The sequence below is a fragment of the Jatropha curcas genome, chromosome 8 (assembly GCF_041381405.1).
Source record: "Jatropha curcas cultivar XTBG-Jc1 chromosome 8, XTBG_Jcur_1.0, whole genome shotgun sequence".
NCBI lineage: Eukaryota > Viridiplantae > Streptophyta > Magnoliopsida > Malpighiales > Euphorbiaceae > Jatropha > Jatropha curcas.
This window is the reverse complement of record NC_143158.1, coordinates 27,860,965-27,880,530: the sequence shown is the minus strand read 5'-3', so window position 1 is coordinate 27,880,530 and position 19,566 is coordinate 27,860,965. Positions and strand designations below refer to the sequence as shown.

At 33.9% G+C, this 19,566-nt stretch overlaps 3 protein-coding genes across 4 annotated transcripts; 1 reads left to right on the top strand and 2 right to left on the bottom strand.

Moving 5' to 3' along the window:
- Window positions 1–1,604: 1,604 nt before the first annotated feature.
- Window positions 1,605–8,082, bottom strand: LOC105639380 (nucleoporin-like protein). Of its 2 annotated transcripts, none has more exons than XM_012223421.4 (8): window positions 7,629–8,082; window positions 7,237–7,316; window positions 6,153–6,319; window positions 5,633–5,975; window positions 4,770–5,081; window positions 4,583–4,669; window positions 3,355–3,999; window positions 1,605–2,313 (listed from the first exon to the last, which is right to left on the bottom strand). In XM_012223421.4, the coding sequence occupies exons 1-8, from the start codon at window positions 7,894–7,896 to the stop codon at window positions 1,858–1,860; spliced, it is 2,358 nt and encodes a 785-aa protein (XP_012078811.1). In that variant the 5' UTR covers window positions 7,897–8,082; the 3' UTR covers window positions 1,605–1,857. The 2 variants fall into 2 exon arrangements, with proteins under 2 accessions (XP_012078811.1, XP_012078810.1); XM_012223420.3 differs by having other exon boundaries at window positions 7,237–7,319; window positions 7,629–8,081.
- A 2,999-nt stretch (window positions 8,083–11,081) lies between these two features.
- LOC105639379 (Nucleoside transporter family protein) lies at window positions 11,082–13,078 on the top strand. The gene is made up of 2 exons (XM_012223418.4): window positions 11,082–11,882; window positions 12,212–13,078. The coding sequence occupies exons 1-2, from the start codon at window positions 11,393–11,395 to the stop codon at window positions 12,907–12,909; spliced, it is 1,188 nt and encodes a 395-aa protein (XP_012078808.1). The 5' UTR covers window positions 11,082–11,392; the 3' UTR covers window positions 12,910–13,078.
- A 1,020-nt stretch (window positions 13,079–14,098) lies between these two features.
- On the bottom strand, window positions 14,099–16,080 carry LOC105639378 (Tetratricopeptide repeat (TPR)-like superfamily protein). The gene is made up of 3 exons (XM_012223417.4): window positions 15,397–16,080; window positions 14,594–14,766; window positions 14,099–14,445 (listed from the first exon to the last, which is right to left on the bottom strand). Exons 1-3 carry the CDS (start codon window positions 16,000–16,002, stop codon window positions 14,298–14,300), a joined length of 927 nt encoding a protein of 308 aa, XP_012078807.1. The 5' UTR covers window positions 16,003–16,080; the 3' UTR covers window positions 14,099–14,297.
- Between the last annotated feature and the right edge of the window lie 3,486 nt (window positions 16,081–19,566).

Sequence of the window (19,566 nt, the reverse complement as noted above, 5' to 3'; positions counted from 1 at the left end):
GAAGGGAGAGGTGTGTCAGAGGCAATTCTGACAATTAGAATCTGAAACGTCAAATTCATGTCCGTGAAATGCATTAATTTCATTTGGTTGTCATTTCACCTCTGACTTTCTCTCTTTGCATATTTGCTCCAACACAACTCCCTTACCTTCCGCTCTCTCTTTTCCAACTTATCTCTACTTTGGAGTTTGCACCCACTTCTCTCTCTCCTCTCCATTTTTTTTTTTTTCAACTTTCAAGATTTCTTTACACTCTGTTTGGGAAGGAGGGAGGAAAGAAACGTGAGTGAAAAATAATGACGGATTGTAACTTTCTCTTGTTTGGAAAGCTGATGTAAAATTAGGGAGGAATGAAAGTTATTTTTATACATGTAAATCATCTACTCTTTTAACTAAAAAAAAAAAAAATTATACTCAAAATATCATCTCTATCTCTAGAGTCCTATGATTTCTATAATTTTACCACTCACATGAAACATGGGAAGGAAAATAAATGGGAGGATAAAAAATTTAATAACGTATTTTTTATTTTCCTTCCAAACCCATTTATTTTTCATCCTCCCATTTATTTTCCTTCCAATCTAAAAATAAAATGGAAAGTAAGGATAGAAGATGAACAGTAGAATCATTCTTTATTTTTCATCCTTATTTTCATTCCTCCCTCATTTTCTTTCTTCTCTTTTTCAAACATAGTGTTAAGGGAAAAAATCTAGTGGTGTTTTAAGTTTTAATTTTTATATTAATATATTAAATCTTTTAACTTATAAAATTACATGTACGAAATATTTCGGTCCATAAATTAAATTTATTGACATTTTACCTTATAAAATTGTACTTATTAAATATTTTATTGAATGAATAAAAAATATGAATTATTTAATAATTTGTGTCAATAGATGCATAACACATTATACCTATTAAATATATATCTAATAATTTGAAAATGTATAAAATTACATTCGATAGGTGAAATTTAAATTTAATAAATGTAATTTTATTAGTTGAAGAATTTAATGAGTCATATTAAAATATAAAGTGTAAGTAAGTAGAACATACACATCCAACAAATAAAGGTGGGTAAGTCGAGCATTAATATATGTTGAATAAAAGAATCTTAAATATCTCATAAAGAGGAGAAAAAATTTACCCAAAAAGAAAAAGAAAAATAGAAATGATGCAATTTGGTAATGGAAAAGAGAAAAGGTCCACAAAGTGGCAAACTAGCTAAGCTGAAATGGTAAGTTCATGTTGTAATGAAAATGGGAGCAAAATGTGATTCCTGTGGTATCATGTTCTTCTTTCAGTGACCACAATTTTTTGCAAATCATCCAAACATGTGGTCCACCACTGCCCCATTGTTGTCTCTCCAAAATCTATAAATCTTCCATTCAAGCAACTAAGTTCCATTACTGTAACTACTTCCTAACTTTTTGGGCCAAAGGAGGCTAACTATGGAACAGCGTAGCCCATTACAGTTTAAAACGGTAGCGTTTGTGGATATGTGAATAACTAGGACTGTATAGTTGAGTTAGATGATTAGACTCGCTCACATTCCAGAGAACAACCCTCCACATTAAAGTAAAGATAGTGAAAGAATAAAGACATACTTGAAAAAGAATAGAAAAAGTACTTCTAGGATTTGAAATGATCTTCATCCATTCTTTACGAGTCCTAAGCTTTGCTTCACACTACCCTTTCCTTTGTTCCCTGTCTGCGTACTCTCAAAGGAACAATAATGCAGAGGGCGTAACATATACAACTTACAAACTAAAAAAAGAAACCCCCGTGTTCTAATTGTTATAGTACAAAGTTAAGAACAGGAAAAAGAATATGAATATCCTTGAAATGTCATCCTTTCACTTAATAGCAGATAGCATCTTGACCTATTGAACTGAAAGATAACCTCTTTGTCTCATCCGATCCAAAATTGAACTTCAGGTCTGATGTATCATCATTTATAGGGGCAGTGCTTGATGAAGGGAATGAAAATACAAGACCAGGGGTAGACCTCTTCAAGCCAAAACTGTACGAAGGGATTGATGATTCCTCGTTCTGTTGATTGAGACCAATGGATGATGATGATGGCAGGATGGATGGCGTCGGTGGTTCAGATGACACACCAGCAGATGCAGAAACTGGGAATGTAAATCCCAAGCTATTATCAGAAGTAACTGTCCATCTTTGGTTAGGCTTATTAATAGAAATAGAAGGCAACACTGGCTTTGTACCAGAAGTTTGAGGTGGAAGCTTCTTTTGTAAATTGAATACACTGGAGCCATCAGCAGCATTGGGAATGGCCTTTGAATCCGAAACATCCTGTACATTGATGCATTAGGAACACAGTTCAAGAACATCCAAAAGTCCTCCAAGAACCTGGTGTGTGTACTTGTCTAGAATGCAACATACTCTTCAATGCAGATAACAGAAAAGAATTGAAGAATATATAAGGTTTAAACAGAAAAGGATATTACTATAATGTTTTCCTAGGGAGGAATTCGTTTCTATTTACTATTTCCTTGCTTAGGTAGTTATTTATGAATTCATTATTAGTATTAAAAATCCTCTTATAGTCTTATAAACTCGAGTCATAAAATAATTTGGAGTTCGAAGTTATAGGCTAAAGGGTAATTTAGGTCTCTGCATGTGCTCGGAATTCTTTGTTTCCTGTAGTCTGAATTTCAGTATTTATGCAAATGTAATCCTAGTAATTGAAGACTTCCTTGATAGGGTAAATCCTAAATCTCAATACTCTAGGATAGCAGTAGTATGTTTCTGTATAAACAATCCTAAATCCTAAATCTTTTTTTTTTTTTTTGTCCAACCGAGTTCAAACATATCTGTCTTTTATCTTTTAGGCTGGTTCCTGGATTCCACCACACAATAATCCTTCAACCAATCAAGCTCTTCCCTTTAAATCCCACATCACTACTCCTGCCCTACTATCAATTTTGTTCAATTTGCTCTCTAGTAAATTAATGATCACTAGCTGCAGCAGTTGAAAAATGAAGCTATTATCACAATTAATACATGCATGTAGCTTTGCATGTATTAAAGGGTTTGCTTGAGGCTTTGCCCTGGATGAATTCAGTAACATGATATAATACTCATTGGTCACAAACCCAGAGGCACCAGCCCCAAGGTCAAATCCATGTATCCAAAAAGAGCATGTCACAGCTCCATTTGCCATAAACAGAATAAGCACCAATGATGACACTACCTTCTGCTTCAAAGCTTCAAGATTGTTGAAGCTCCAAGGCACCTTAGGAATCAATCCTGTCTTTATGCCCAGAGAGCAGTCAATCGTACAAAAGAAAAAGAAAGAAATTTGCATCAAAGTAATTGTCCATAAATAACTACCTTGTACGAATTCATGAATTGAGAATCCTGGGACTTCTTGAAATCTTGTGAAGGTTCTGCATAGCCAATATGTGTTGGAGCTGTACCAACATTTATGTTTGAAGCTGAATTATTGTTATTTAAAACAACATTAACATCATCAGGGGAGAGCAGAGGCTTATTTCTATTAACTTGAACAGATTTCTCAGAAGAATCAGCACTTCTCAAATGGGTTAGGCTATTAAGTTTGTTGGGCATGGTAGGAGTATGATCAGAGGGCTGAGGTTTCTTCCATGAAGTGGCTAACCTCAACTCAGCAGATTTGTCCTTAGGAGTAGGTGGATTTCTCTCAAGGTGCTCTAATATTTTACGAGCCACCAGACTAGAGTGTGCAGGGACAGCTGGGGTAATGACTTCAGAGCTTTGCTGTTTACCACCCACTGACTGAAATTTTGCAGAGCTATTTGTTCCACCATTTTCCAAATTTCTTTTTGAAGTAGAAAATAAGCCATCTGAAATGATGAAGTTCTCCACCTGAGGATTGTTTAAAGATGTATGAGAATATGCAAATCCTCTAGGAGTCTGTGCATTAACTTTATGCCGTATTCTACGAATGGGTCCTGCAGATCCATGACCATCGTATAAGGTATTGCCCCTTGCATTTACCTATGCACTCAAACAAATATTAATAAATTAAGGAGAATAGCAAAAAATTCATTGACAAAAGTTTATTTTTTTAAATCAACAGCAATGAAAAGTTAATCTATCATGTTTTGTATGCAAACCAACTTCTTAAATATATAATTATTTGCTCATATTACTTGTTCAGAATTTCCTCATGCAACCGCACTGTTGGAATTCAATAATTAGAAAAAGAAAATTTCTGTAACAAAAACTATCTAAAATGTATAGCAGCTGCAATTTTGTACTACCAGTCCATCTGAAATCTCCCTCGAGTTTCAGTGGTGAGTCTTAAAACAGATCAACCATAGAATGTTAAGCAAGCATAACTTAGGGACATTAACAAAACCAGAATCATTACAAAAACAAGCTACACAAGTGTGTTCTCAGTTGTTCACACACCCAGATAGAGAGCTTCATCCTATAAATCTTAAAATTTACCAGCCAAGGCACCAAGCAAGGTGCAATTAATACAATTTCAAAATATTTTCAAAATCAAGGTGGTGTATCATAGAGATAAGCCACACCATCATCGTAACAAAAAATTTTAGCAATATGGAAAAATTACCTGTCCAAATGCTGGAGTTTGAGTCTGTTGAAAAGGAGTTGCTATTGTGTTTTGTTGCCTATCAGTATTGCTCTGTAACTGAATCAACTGATAAGACAGAAAGGGGAAAAAAAAAAAGGTAATCATGTGTGCGATAAATCAGGTTACAGCATCATTAGCATAAAGACAAATCCATAATGCCACATACCTTGGACTTAGTCTTTGAATAAATAGTTCTAGAATAAGGAGTTCGGGGAAAATTGTGAAGCCCAAATCTTCCTCTTTGACTTTGTGGGGTCATATAACCACGCTGATCCTGTACCAAGGCACCAGGCCAGCATGGAGATGACTTAGGGGCAGGTGATGGAACAAAGGGTTTAAGTGCAAGATCATCTCTACATGGTAATGTTCCTTCATCTTTTGCTATTAAGCTGTCACTACCAAAGCCTATGTCTGATATTCGATTTTCCATATATGCTCTTGCAATTTCAAGAGGGGAAGTGCCAACATCATCTTGTACCTGTCAAATCACAAAAAGTTATAAAACTATGAATATGAGAACAAGAAACAGAAAAACACCGAATCCCAACACACTTCTCAAAAACAATGATACACCTCAACCATTAACCATTTTTCAGTAGCTAAATTCCCAAAAAGGAAAGAAAGGAAAAAGATATTAGAAATTAGGATTTCATCTTTAATCAACATAATTAGAAACAAAGCTGGTTTTCCACATGATTCTTCATTTTTTTTTTGGGTTTTCAAATTTTACTATTTCATTTGTTCTGTTTCCCTATGTCCAGGATTACTACTTTAATGCTGGAATGACTTTTTTTGCACATTAAATATATTAAGCAACAAAGAAGATCAAATATTGATATATTGCATATACGAAAATGATGCTTTTGCAAATATTTTCCAAGATATGAAAATTCCAGCGGTTAATACGTGCCCTAGGACACGAATTGAGTCAAACAAGAGCTGCGTATAAGCTAATATGAATATCAAAGCTGATTCTGAGGACACATGTCAAAGTGAAATTCAGTTGCCTACGGTCATTATCCTACTTACTTTTGACTGGAGAAGAGGAGTTGAGGTTTTCCAAATAATTCTATCCAGATCTTCAAGTTTTTCTCCTTTGGACTTTATTGAATTTTCAAGGGTATTTGCAGGCCTTTCAGCATCTGTTAAAATAGCACTTGAATGTTTTCTGTCTCCAGTTTGTGAGGTTTCCCAAATAGCTCTATTCAATTCTTCTTGCCTTGCACCAGTTGCTTTCCCTGAATATTCAAGGGCAACAGCAGGCTCTCTAAGATCTCCACCACTTGTGCTTAAGTTTTTGTTTTCTTGCTCAACATCAGGAAGATCAACAGCCCTTGACTTTATTAGCTCTATTAGACGGTTAACTTCATCCCTGCATAGAGGTGGAGAAAATTTATGGGGCAATTTTCACAATAAATTCAAGGTACCAACTTCCAAATTAGTTCATAGGCATTGTAGGGCAAATGTGTTGCAAAAAGCCCATAGTTTCACAACAACAAATGAAAAATATACAATAAGCACGTTTGTTTTTCAAAAAAAGCAAATATACCTTGAAAATCTTTTATCCTTCATCAGTATCTCAATCTCAGAGAGCCCATTGGGATCAGCCACATCTACTTTTTTGTTAACTTCATGCCCATTAAACTCAGAATGTCTAATTGTTCTATCCAATACGCTGCTAGTACCAGCTACTTCAGTTGCTCTTGGTTCCACATGCTGCATATCAATAATTCCCTACTGTCAGGACATTTCATCCATAGAAAAACGCAACTGGTACAGCCCATGATAGTTTACATAGTGAGATAACTCTTTTTCTTACAATCGATCCCAGATGTGCCGATCAAACAAGGCAATATTTTAGTAAATGCTTCCAAGTAAAATAGAGCATATAATATGGATTTGACTTCATAGAGCAAACAAAGAACTAAAAACAAACATATATTTCAACTCCTGAGAAACCATTACAATTGTGCATTATTATTATTCAAACATCAAACAAAACACAATAAAATTACACATGAAAGAGCAAATATAGCATCATAGATCCATGAAAATAAGTTTGAAACGAGTATTTCAAGGGCAAGAACAACATGTAAAGGCTAGAAAGTATTTTCTGCACTTAAAGAAGCAAAAGACACTTGTAGACCATTGAGCCAAAGTACAGAAAAATAAAGGATCCAGATAAATGAATTTGAAACAAGTATGCATTATGCATCCAAATACAGCATATAAAAAACAAGATAAGTAACTCACTTCAGCTGTGTAATAGATCATAAGCCTCAAATGCAAGTCTCAAATCTTTTGACAGCAATGAGAACGTTCTGGCCATCTTCAGTTAACAAAAGTTTCAAGTAATTGCAAGTTTAAATGTGGACTCAGTAACAAGATTGTGAAATTTCGACATAGGGGGGGCCAATTGAGATTGAAGCTCTTTAATCAAATATTTTTTTTGGGTTTTTTAATCAAAACAAAATATGTTTAATTATTACTATATCATTATTTTCCTCAAGTTTCTCATTGGTTGCACTAGTGAACTTAGCCACTCAAACAAAGAAAGTCTATGATGCATGGCAATAAAGAGAGACTAAATGTTGGCATAGCGGAGATTTTAGGGGATACAGTGAAAGCCTTACATTCGAAGTGAAATTCTTATCATCGTCTTCACCAGCAGCAGCATTTTGTCCCACTGCCGCGTGCCAGGTTTCTGTCTCCCCTACTAAATTAAACGGACAGCAAAAGAATGAATCAATAGCATTCAAACACGAATCAAGCATTAAATGAAATCATTCAAAAGCTCAAACATTTAACTACAACCGACAATGACATGAGTAACAAATGTCGCATAACTGAGAACCATGACTTGTTTTTACAGGTCTACTCATGAAACCTATATTACTGAAGACATTATAAAACGGTCAGGCTAATGTACTACAAAATTACAAATAAAAAAACCCTAAAATCAATCACACAATAGACTCTATAGATAAGAGAAAGTCCATAGGGGTAGTTTTAGTTTGCAACTAACCGCCATGATCGTTTTCTTGACCCGTGGGAGCAGGTAGGGTATATACGGATTGCGATTTGGAGAAAAACGAAGGCAAGATTAGGTTGGCGCCGCCAGCTATAAGACGGAAAGCAGGATCAACAAGCCTGGAGAGCCAACGGCCACCGCGCTGTGTCTGGTTCTGTGGAGGACGGGCGTAGGGAGTGGACGGTGGTCTACGCGGCGGTTTGCGCAGCTTTCCACCGGCACCTCTTTCGTACGATGTCGTTTCAGCATGTTTCTTCTCCATGTCGTCAGTCAGTCACTAACCAGTATTGACCACGCACACAATCACAAGCACAAACGACGTCAGTGTTTTTATAAGGAAAGCGCGCTTCTTTGACCGTTGTCGGTTTCTGGATTTCGCTTCTTTCGGTTTTGGGTCTAGCCGTCTAGGGATTAAAATTTTGGGGGTTTTACTTTCATTAGGTTTTTATGTTTTGACATGTAGACCATAACCAGTTGGAGACCCTAAGTTAGCCTTGATGCTCATCGCTATTAGATCACTTGTGAAAATTAAAAAAATCAAAATCAAAATTTTAAAATCAAAATATCATAATAAGCAACAACAAATAACTCCATAAATGTAAAAGAAATTACTTTTAATAAAAATTCGTCAATCAAGTGTGGTCTGCTTGACTTCTTACTTCTTGCAGAAGATGTATAGATCCAAAGATCTTAAATTCGAGTCATCTCCACCAATTTGGTGAATGTTATTCATTTACAAAGAGTTGCCCTCTCTTGCTCTTGTGTAGCCCACAAAGATATTCTTATTCATTGGACTTCCTGCAAAAAAATTTAAAAAAAAAAAATACTACCTTAATAGAATGAGATTGTACCATTTTCGATAATTAACTTTTAAAAAAAATTGAAATTAAGGATTACTAAATGAAATTATTTACACATTTATAATTTACTATCTTGCTTCTTGTTCTTCGAGTGGCAAGCTTTTGTGTTTGGAGAGCTCAATTGTACACCATGGAATCTCAGTTTGGCAAGGAAAGGATTAGAGTGGTAGCTAGTTGATGTTAGGCAGCTTTTGAAAAGGTGGAAGAATTAGGAGTTATTAAATTGATAATATTATTATAAAAAAATTCAATTTTGTCACCCCATAGCTTTAATAATTTCTACTTTCTCCCTACACAAATGAAAAGGCTTAATCTTTCTTTGATCACTATGTTATTATAAGTTTTAGTTCACTCATCTTATTCTATTCTGATTATATAGTAATTAGGCAGCAATACAATGATTAGGTTGTCATATTATATATTATATCAGTAATTATATAGGGATTGTCAAGAAAACTACTCAATGATCACTCCGAGGCTAGCCCAAGTTTCAAAAGTTCAGTAGAGCTATGATGTTCATTTTTATTATTGGATTTGTTATTTCTTAATTTATAAGCCACTCTGAAACGGGTGTTGGGATGAGTGATTTAGTATAGTCTCGTTCTAATAGATGAAACAAATAACATTAAGAACGTTAACGATGCGCAAATAAAATTTAATATAGTTCAATGGATTGAAGATTATCTATCTGATTAATTAAAAAAAATATTTCTAAAGATAATTTAATTGGAAATCTTCAGTAATTAAATAATGTTTTAAAATGATAGTTTTGACAGGATGTAAAGTAAATTTTTTTTCAGAAAAAAAATTTTCAATCTTAGTTCGAGATTGGAATGTCCATATTCAACATTTGCTACATGGAAGCAAATAGAGTTGTTGATATGTTAGCCAATTTGGCCGTGGATGGTGATATTGGCCGTCATATTGGTGATCTTCCTCCTTCTGAGGTGGTGCCATTCATGCGATAGGACATTGAAGGATGGCTTGACCGTGTGTAAGACGTCTTACAATTTAGTTTCTTTTTTTAGGTTTTTTCCCTCCTATGTATCCAAAAAAGATCATGGTTAAAAAGGATGATTTAGTATATGAAGCATTTCAGGTTAATGAGCTCTAAAAAGGGTTGATATACTTGGTTTTTTCTCTATATATTTTTACATATTTCTGCAAATCGAACTCATAATCTCCAATTATAAGTCGAATGAAAAAGCTATTATCTATTATCATTTGAATTTCTAGTTTAAATCCTCCAATCACTTAGTCAAATAAATCTTGTGAATATATATATATATATATATATATATATATATATTAGTATTGAAAAAGAGAATTCGAACTGAATTTGTTATCGGATCGTAATACACTTAGCACTAGACTATACTATTGATAACTAACGACACACTAATATGTATGCAGATTGTTAAAGAACAAAACAACTACTCCAATCAATGACTTAAGCCAAAACAAAACTTCACATTTTCCTCTGAAAACAATTGTGGTGGATGGCCAGGCCAACTACAATATAGATTAGCACTGACTTATATTAATTGTTATATAGTTATAGCCATCCTCCATCATTGACTTTGAAGTTCTAAATGGACAAAACAATCATAACCCCTTAACCCAATAACTTCATATATTAATATATATATATATATACACACGTATTCATCACCATCTTCTTCTCAGTTATGCTCACTGCAACTTCAAAAATCTTTTTATAATTTTTTTTTTTTTTCTGAAAAAAAGTAAACCCTTTTTTGGTATTCGAACGTTTACCACATTGAGAGGTGTGGGATAGTTCAACTGTCACAAAAACTAAAGCAGCGAAGCAAAAGTTGAGAGGATGAAAGAGAAGCAAAAGAATAATTGCACCAGTTGATGATTTATATCAGGAAAAAAAGAATAGAACGAACACTTGTCACAAAGGGGTAGAATGATTATCATAATTAAGCTCTTTGGAGTAATGACATGATTTCTTAATCGATGTTATTAGAAGATTTAATTGCTTCTGGAGAATCATGTCCCGCATGCTTATCTAAAGAAATCATTCTTGATATGACCAGTTTGGCTCTAGTGCAGCTTTCCTTAAGGAGAAATTCTTGAAAGATAGAAAGAAAGAAAGAAACTATCAAATCTTGCATTGTCAAAGCTTGCTGTAAGTTGTTGTTTGGATCTCTTTCTCTCTTTAACACTTTTACAGTAGAAGGAATCATATTATGTGTGGCGTGGCTTAATAAATACTGATATTTTTGTGGTGTACCTTCATGTATGATTCTTTCCTCTTTGATGAGTTACTGATACTTTTTATTTTTTACTTGTGAAAAATAAGAAAGATCTACAAGAAGATCTTCAAACTCAGGAAAAGACTGATGATTTGACTTCAAATGGACCCAAAATAATTGTTAGTACTTATGGTCATACTTCGCTGCTAGTATAATTATAGTTGTAAATAATATTCTGGGAAACTTGACAGTGCCAGCAAGTTTTGCTCTACCCATGTGTTTTGGTACACTAAAAGGTGCTTCTAACTCAGCCCATCCATTATTGTCCCCACACTGCACAAAATTTTCTACTTGCATTAGCTCTATTGATTCCAAAACCAACCCATCAATCAAATCTAATATAAACACCATGTAGAGCTGTCAACTGCCCTACTCAGCTCGGTTTAGCCGAGTAATCTGTTTGACATTCAAGTTCAAATGTTTTGCTCAAACAGCAATGTCAAATGGAGCTTAATGCTTCATATTCTTGGCAAGCCTAGCTAGTTAGGCAGAGTTTGTCCCATCAGCTCAGCTTCTTTAATCTTTATGCCTAACTAATCAACAGGTCGACACATCACAATGTTCTGTTGCCGCTTATATCAAGCTTAAATTTGCAACACTTAGATGCTTTGTGACCATGGACAAAATGGAAGTTGAGAAAGGACTTGGAGAACAACCAGAACCAATAAGAGACTCTTACAAGATTGCTTATATAATCCATTTCTTGCTTGGAGCTGGTAATTTACTTCCTTGGAATTCTTTTATAACTGCTGTGGATTACTTCGGCAATCTTTATCCAAACAAACATGTTGAAAAGGTGTTTTCTGTTGCTTACATGAGTTCCTCGGTTTTAGTTCTAATTATAATCATGAGTAGAGGTGGCTGGAGCAAGAAACTGACTTACAGGATTAGAATGAACTTGGGATTTTCCATGTTTGTTCTTTCTTCAATGGTGGCTCCAATATTAGACTGGGCTGGAAGACCGAAGGGAGCTTATGGTTTTACAGTTGCATCGATCGTGGTTTGTGGTTTAGCTGATGGGTTAATCGGAGGAAGTCTGATAGGATCAGCAGGAAAACTTCCTAAAGAGTATATGCAGGCTGTGTTTGCTGGAACTGCCTCTTCAGGTACCATTTAATGATATAACAACACTAAAGTGTACATGCAAGCTGCGTTCCCAACTTTCCCTTTTTTCATTTCTCCTATGATTCAACAAATAAGGAAGCAGTAGGAATATAGTAACAGAGAAATAGGACAATAAAAGTTGTAAAAATGATGAAGCATGTTGTTCTTTTCTAAGTTAATTGATATAGTTTTGTTTTTGTCAAAAAATTCTACTGTTTGAAAGAATTTAAAGAACAAGAGCATCCCAAAGGAAACAATTTTTGCCTTTTAGAAGTAATTTTTTTAAGCAGTTTCTGTCATACAAATTTTAGTTCTAATTAACTTCTCACAGGTGTTCTTGTCTCCGCCTTGAGGATTATAACAAAAGCATCGCTTCCACAGACACCGCAAGGTCTGCGAACAAGTGCTCACTTCTATTTTATGGTTAGCACAATTATTCTGCTGTTCTGCACTCTGTGTTGCAACTTGTTATACAAGTTACCAGTTATGGAACAGCATTGCAAGCTTCTTCCAGATGATGATTCACAAACTTCAAGGCCAAAATTTTGGGCTGTTGCAAGAAAAATCCAGTGGCCAGTTTTTGGAATTCTAGTAATTTATGTTGTGACTCTTTCAATTTTCCCTGGATTCATAGCTGAAAGCCTTGAATCCAAGTTGCTGCGGGATTGGTATCCAGTTCTACTGATAACCGTGTATAACGTTTCAGATTTCATAGGCAAGTCTTTAACTGCAACTTATGTTCTGAAGAGCATCAATAAGGCAACATGGGCTTGCATTCTTCGACTTCTGTTTTATCCACTCTTTGCAGCTTGCCTACATGGACCTAAATGGCTGAGAACTGAAATGCCTGTTGTAGTACTTACATTTATGCTTGGAGCAACCAATGGCTATCTGACAAGTGTCATCATGATCCTCACCCCTAAAACAGTTCCAGTTTCCGAAGCCGAGTTATCTGCAATAGTATTGGTTGTGTTTCTAGGACTTGGATTAGTTTGTGGGTCGGTTCTTGGCTGGTTTTGGATCGTATGAGCAATTTTGAGCTCTCAGGTTTTATTCATGGCTAGTTGATCCTGAAACAGCAAGAACTCGTAGTTAGATATTCAATAACTAATGTCTATTCCTAGATGAAGTATACAGGGTAGTGAATTGAAATTTTCTATTGCTAAAAATTGAGAAATATGAGTCTGCAATTTCCTGACCTGGTGATTTTCTGTCCTATATGGTATGATCCCTTCTGGACTAATAAAGTAATTTTGATTTGCTCTTTAATACAAGTATAATTGAAACTTGGGCAACAACCTAACTTAAAATATTCTGATTCTTGGTACTTAAAAGGCCAATACAACAGAGAAAATTTGGAGGTTAATACTTACCATTCCCACCTGATAAAATAGCTGTATGATATCCAGTATTCGATTCCTCACCTGAAATATAAAAGGACAAAAAGAATACTCCATAGAAAAAGAAGAATGCGTTTATGTTAGGACACATAATAGTGGCAATAGAGCCTTTTTCTAATTTTAGGGGAAAAATAACTAACAAGCCTACAATCAAATCTGACAGGCTCCGCCTAACTGATGAGCAATTGCTGTTGACATTGTCATATCCTATGATACACGGAAACTTCCAGCCATGAGCGATTCCGCATTTCAAAAATGTTTCTATTAAACATTTCCACATTTCGGTGTCCATGCAACATAGGTCATGTCCATGTAAACCAGGGCATCTTACAATGAAACTGCACTTTGGAAATTCACTGTGAGTTTGATTGTTATGAACTTGATGTCTTTAATGTTAGAATTCATGAGGCAGCATGAGAATACTAAATACTAAATTCCTTCCAGAAAAACCAGCAGCAAATTCATTTCCAGTAGAAATTCATGGTATCCTGCATAACTATCCTTTTCTCATTATAGAAAATTAGTTATATGTAAGAATAAACAAAGGAAAAATCTTAATCATTTTAATCTAAAGTCGACCCATCATCTAAAATTGATCTGATATGTTCTCTGCTAATCTATGGAGGAAAAAGAAACATATAGATCTACATAAAAAGTACAATGGACTCAAAAAAATATAAAATTGCAGTGATATTGTTGGATACTTTAGTATAATGGAGGTTCACGGTCTTTCATTACAAGAGAATTTATGGTGAATACAAGCCAATACCATTGCAGCTGATTTCTGTCAAGCATTTCATGAGAAACAGATACAGGAGTTTTCTAATAAAAATTTATTCCATTTCTTATTTTCCTTTCTACATGATATGGACCAACAAAAGAGAGTAAAAGATGAAGTCGTTAAACAAGTGAAAAACTCTCATCTCGACAGAGGGGAAGGCCGAAAAAAAAAAGAAATACTCTATGAACAAAGGTCAGAAGTTATATCCCAGCTATGATACAAGATTTGAAGTAAATTTAAGAAGCAGAAGCCAAAGGTGGGAAAGCAGGAGTTGTTCCATGGGAAAAAGTTGATGGGGACGATTTGCTCATGTCCTCTACCTGTTGCCTCACATCGTCTTCTTCAGCATCCCATAGAAACCGAGCATAAGATGCTAGCACGAAACTGCACCACAAAACAGAAAGCATTATATTATACATTATTAACTTTAAAACAATAAAGTCCGTTATGGAACTTAGAATTATCTATGCAAATATGTTTAAACACTAATGTTTGAACTAAAAACAAGCATGAAGGCAGGAAAGGATCTTACCAATCATCAGGAGCTGCTTTAACAGCTTGATCAAAATATGTCTCAGCACGAGCAGCATCCTTGTGGCTCTGCCATATCAAGTCAGCATACATTGATAAAACATTTCCATCGTTAGGGTTTACTAAGATTGCTCTACTACAGTACTCTTCAGCCTTTGAAAAATCTCCTCGGACCTGTTTCAAAATCCCACAAGAATTATATTAGTAACAAATCAAAGCTACCAAGATTGGCTCAGATTAATTAATCCATTCACAAATTATGTTAATGTTAATCTTTGTTCGATATAAAAGAATTCACTTACAAATCAAAGAATACAATTCACACCAAACATGACAACAAGAAACTCCAAATTCATTGTATAGAAATTACCTTATATCAGATAGTTCTCACAAAAAATGATCTTTAATGCACAAAAAGGAATGCCTTTCTCAATTGTAAGATTAGTAAGTTAACAAATATAGACTTAGTAACTAGATAATATTTTTTTACATTAAATTCCAATTTGATAAATAGTAAATCTTTAAGCCAAAAAGAGAGACGATAAAAAAAGAGGGAAAAAATAGAAACTTTATGGAATAAATAAAAAAATTCTGGTTGTTAAGAATATTAATAAAAAGCAACTAGTATTTCTCAGACGCTAACATAGAATAAAAGCAATTACACCGAACGTAGGATGAGATACAAACATCAAACAAAGATTAGCTTCCCAGATTTTGAAATTCAAAACAGCATGATCCAAACAGGCATAAAAGCAATTCAATAACAAAAAAAAAAAAAAAAAAAAAATTCTTTTGCATATATACCTCTTTCAAAAACTTTGCATAATTGCTAAGAAGCAGAGAATTCACAGGATTTGCTTCGATCATCTTCTGATAATAAATATCTGTACTATCACTTCCACGATTTGAATCCCAAAACCCAGAATTTCCATTATCTCCACCGTCCGATCCACCATTCCCGCCAGTGCCGCCATAGATCTTCCCGCCGCCACAGCCAACACCACCACCGACCAAAAGCCCCAACAACCCATTATTTTCTTCCGTGGAAACCTCACACTCCTCATTGAACACACTAGATCCCAAAGACAAACCAGAATCCGACGACAACTTTTTTTCCTCTTCCTCTTCGACCGTGATCTCATTCATGATTTTGTTGATGGGTTTCTTCTTAGGCACCGAAAGGTGTCTAAGATCAGTTTCAGAGAGAGCTCTGGTCATTTTTTTGATTGATTCATCACGAGGAGAAATGGAAGCCGAAGAGAATGGACTTGAAGAAGAAGAAGAATAAACCGTTAAAGTAAGCGATCGAGTTTTATTGGTTTGATGTAAGATTTCAGGCTCTGGAGAGGGTTCTTTTGTGTAAGGGATCCATGAGTTTAAAATAGGCGTTGATGCGCTTCGTAAAAGCATCGTTTTTCTCTCACTCCTCTGAGTTCTCTCACTCTGCAATGGCTGATACTGTGCAAAAGGCGAAAGCAAAGATTTTTATTTATATTGCGGAAGAGGAAGAGTACGGATCTAATCGTTACCGTCGATCGTATTTAAGAGAAAGCACTTTTGTGGTGCACATGGTTTTTTTTATATTATTTGCTATGCAAGGACTTGTTTGGTTGGTCGAACATTTTACTAATATTTTATGCTTTTGGAAGGTTATTAGCTTAAAATAGATTTTTCCGTTTTCATTCTTTTTTAACTACGTTAAGAAAGTTGGTCATTTTGACATTAATATTTTTCTTTTTTCGCATTATTAACATTTCTAAACGATCTAAATTTTACAAATCATATAACTTATTTACAAAAAAAAAAAATATAAACAATTTTGGAAAATTTTGATTAATTCTAAATAACTAAATATATTGTTCAATACTTTAATTCGAAAGCCATTATAATTAGAACTTTTATTAAATAAAACCTTTCATAATTATAAGTTTATCTTATATTTTTGGTCTCTTTTTTTTAATATACATGGAAGGCTCAAATGTAACCGAAATAATATTGCGTTACATAGCAGGGGCATTCTCCCTTTTTCTATTTCAATTTATCTAATTTATTTTTTAAAATATAAATCAAAATGAGGCGAATGCATATGTAAATTAATTTGAAGTAGCATGATCCTTTCAGTTGCAAATAGAAAGTTTTGATTTTTATTGAATCAAATATTATAATTTTAAAGAATTTAACATGTATATTTTCATTAAATGGAGAGAAATGAATATAATTTATTGTCTACTTTATTAACTAATCGATTTTTCAAATCATAAATAAAAAATTTCCTTATTATTAATAAATCTCAAAAATACAATAATTCTCAAAGGAAATTATTTAACTATTCTCTTGTATATGCAACGCTTATATACCGTGCAATTAAGATTCAGTTTCAATTATTTATTTTTTTTAAATTAAAATCGATAATTCAAATTCAATACCGTAAAAAACATGTTTTTAAAAAAATTATGTTCCAATTTCACATTTTCTATAATCAGAATCAGCGGTTTTAAAATCGAAATCGGAAGTTTTAAAATTGAAATGGCGATTCTAGAACTCTGATCATGTTTATAACATATAAGTAATTTCTGCATTATCGATTCTGAAAAATGTCAATATTTCCATGTCCAATGAGAATTTATTTACCTATGCTATTTAGTTCTCACTTCTAACAACAAAATTCAGGGACATTTTCCTCAAAACGCACCGTTAATAGAAGTATTATTTAGTTTATGTGAAAGGCCAAACGCGCCCTAACAAACACATATTTGCTTTCCTCACTTGGAAAGGCTCTATACGGTTGACATTCCACTATGGTAGACCCAGTAGAAAGAATGGTCACGTGAGTTGGGACCCATTATAGCCGTCCGATTGGCTACGCAAAAGTACTTTGACGGTACAGATTCAATCTCACAATGTGACGGCATTCTCCTAGAAAACTACAGGCGTTTCGGCATTTCCTGCTGGCGACTCCAGAAAGCGAAAGGGCAGGATTTTTCTGCAGTTTTAGTAAGAAACTATAAAAAGCCCAAGTTATTCCAAATTTAACGAGTTTGCCACTAGTACATTCAACTGGCTGCCCTTACTTTAGTGGGTCCATAGCAAATCGGGCTAGCTGTTGGTGGAGCCCACGGCTCGATTCAACGGTGAGTCTTCGTGGTGTGTGATCATGACCAGTCACGTCTTTCAGGTTGGCTGGTGTAGCCACCAGTTATATTTTTGTGGACCCCGCTACAACTAGTGAATTATTTGTCCACGAGCGATGCAAGTGGACGGAGTGGAGGTAGAATTGTCAATTCGATATGAAGAATAATACTGCGGAGTGAGATTTTTTTTTTAATTATTTCTATCTGTACTTTACTTTGTATCATTTCAATTTTTGTCCTGATGCTAATGAATAATGATTGTTCCCTTTTTATTGGGGATTTTTCAACTAGTGGGAAGTCGACACGTGTGAAACGTATAGACGGTTTAAATTTTATTTCTATACTCAAATTTAAAATTAATAAGATATTCAAATTCTAAAATAATCAAATTTAATTTGTCTTAAACAACAAATATTTTTAGTTATCTAGCTCGTATTCTCTTATAGCCATAGGTTAGTCTTCGTCTTTCAGATTTAGGGATGCATCCATAAATCTATAAACACACACATTTATATTTATAGATAAGAATAATAACAATATAAGCACCATGAGAATAACAAATAAAATAATTTAAAGATAAATTTATAACATATATAAGTCGTTAAATTAAATGAATAATTTTATTTAAAAATAAATAAATCAATCGCCTGAATTAAAACTCACTTAAAAATAAATTAACATGTCATGGTACATTAAAAAGCTAAATAATAAGAATTCAAATTATATCAATCAATTTTTACGCATAAAATAAAATACGATATCAAAATAAATTTATTTAGTATGGTGAAAAAAAATTATGTCATTAAATTAGTAATAACATAAAAAAATTAAGTAAATTAGGAATTTTAAAAAATTGAAAGTAGAACAATAATATGAACAAATAAAAAAGAAAATCAGATGTAGTCTGATTAATCTTCTCAATTATGTAAAAAACGAAAATTTTAATTTTTATCAATTTAACAAATTAATGAAAGAAAGAAAAACTATCCATGTTTTATAATTCATAGTATTATTTTAATTTATTGAACTCATTCGATGAATTAAAAAAAATAAAAAAGAAAACCAAAACTTTATATACGGGGCCAAGAGAATACTACTAACGCCCCATGTCTAGATTTGCGTTCATTGTCCCTTAAAGTTAGGTTACAAAAGAGGAAAAAGAAAAGATAATCTTATTTATATTATCTCTAAAATACAAAATTTTTTTTTTTTATGCCATATAACTATTCACGCTCGTGAATTATTCGAGTTGAATTTCGACATCATGGACGCACCAAAGCCGTCCATAAATTCCAATAATAATAATAATAATAATAATAATAATAAAAGAAAAAGAAAAATCACTAAAGCATATCAAATTCAGCCCATCCTCTCCTCCACTTTAAAAGATCAATTTGTTTTTTAGTTCTCTAACCCTCCAATTACAATTGGAAGATCATTAAGTAGGGCCCATGACTCGTGCTCCTCAGGTCTTTTCCATGATGTTCTTGTCAATTAGATCATAATCAAAGAATTGACTGGGGGGGTTGACGCTTAGCCTACCATTAATTATATAATTGACCATAGGGAATCCGCTCTCCACCTCTCCTCTCCTCTTGTGGGGGCGGGGAGGAGGGGGAAGGGATTTTTGATTGGGATTCTTTTGTTTCTTGCCCAAAAAAGGTTACCCAGGAAATTTTTTGTCTTTTATTGTGTACATTTGGGCCATTTCAAGAAGCCTAAGACTGTGTTGGCCAAGTCCAAGATTTAGCTCAGACCCAGTTTCTGAAACAAGGTCTTGCATTCAACCTAGGGTTTAAAGAGTCTTAGGGCCACTATGATACTAGGGCCCGTTTAATTCCGT

Coding starts and splice junctions, on each gene's coding strand:
- LOC105639380 (XM_012223420.3), bottom strand. CDS start 7,896: ATGGAGAAGAAACATGCTGAAACGACATCGTACGAAAGAGGTGCCGGT. Junction 7,320..7,628: donor TCAAGAAAACGATCATGGCG/GTTAGTTGCAAA, acceptor CGTTTAATTTAG/TAGGGGAGACAGAAACCTGG. Junction 4,000..4,582: donor AAACTCCAGCATTTGGACAG/GTAATTTTTCCA, acceptor TTGAGTGCATAG/GTAAATGCAAGGGGCAATAC.
- LOC105639379 (XM_012223418.4), top strand. CDS start 11,393: ATGGACAAAATGGAAGTTGAGAAAGGACTTGGAGAACAACCAGAACCA. Junction 11,883..12,211: donor TGCTGGAACTGCCTCTTCAG/GTACCATTTAAT, acceptor AACTTCTCACAG/GTGTTCTTGTCTCCGCCTTG.
- LOC105639378 (XM_012223417.4), bottom strand. CDS start 16,002: ATGCTTTTACGAAGCGCATCAACGCCTATTTTAAACTCATGGATCCCT. Junction 14,767..15,396: donor ATGCAAAGTTTTTGAAAGAG/GTATATATGCAA, acceptor ATTTTGAAACAG/GTCCGAGGAGATTTTTCAAA. Junction 14,446..14,593: donor AAAGCAGCTCCTGATGATTG/GTAAGATCCTTT, acceptor TTTGTGGTGCAG/TTTCGTGCTAGCATCTTATG.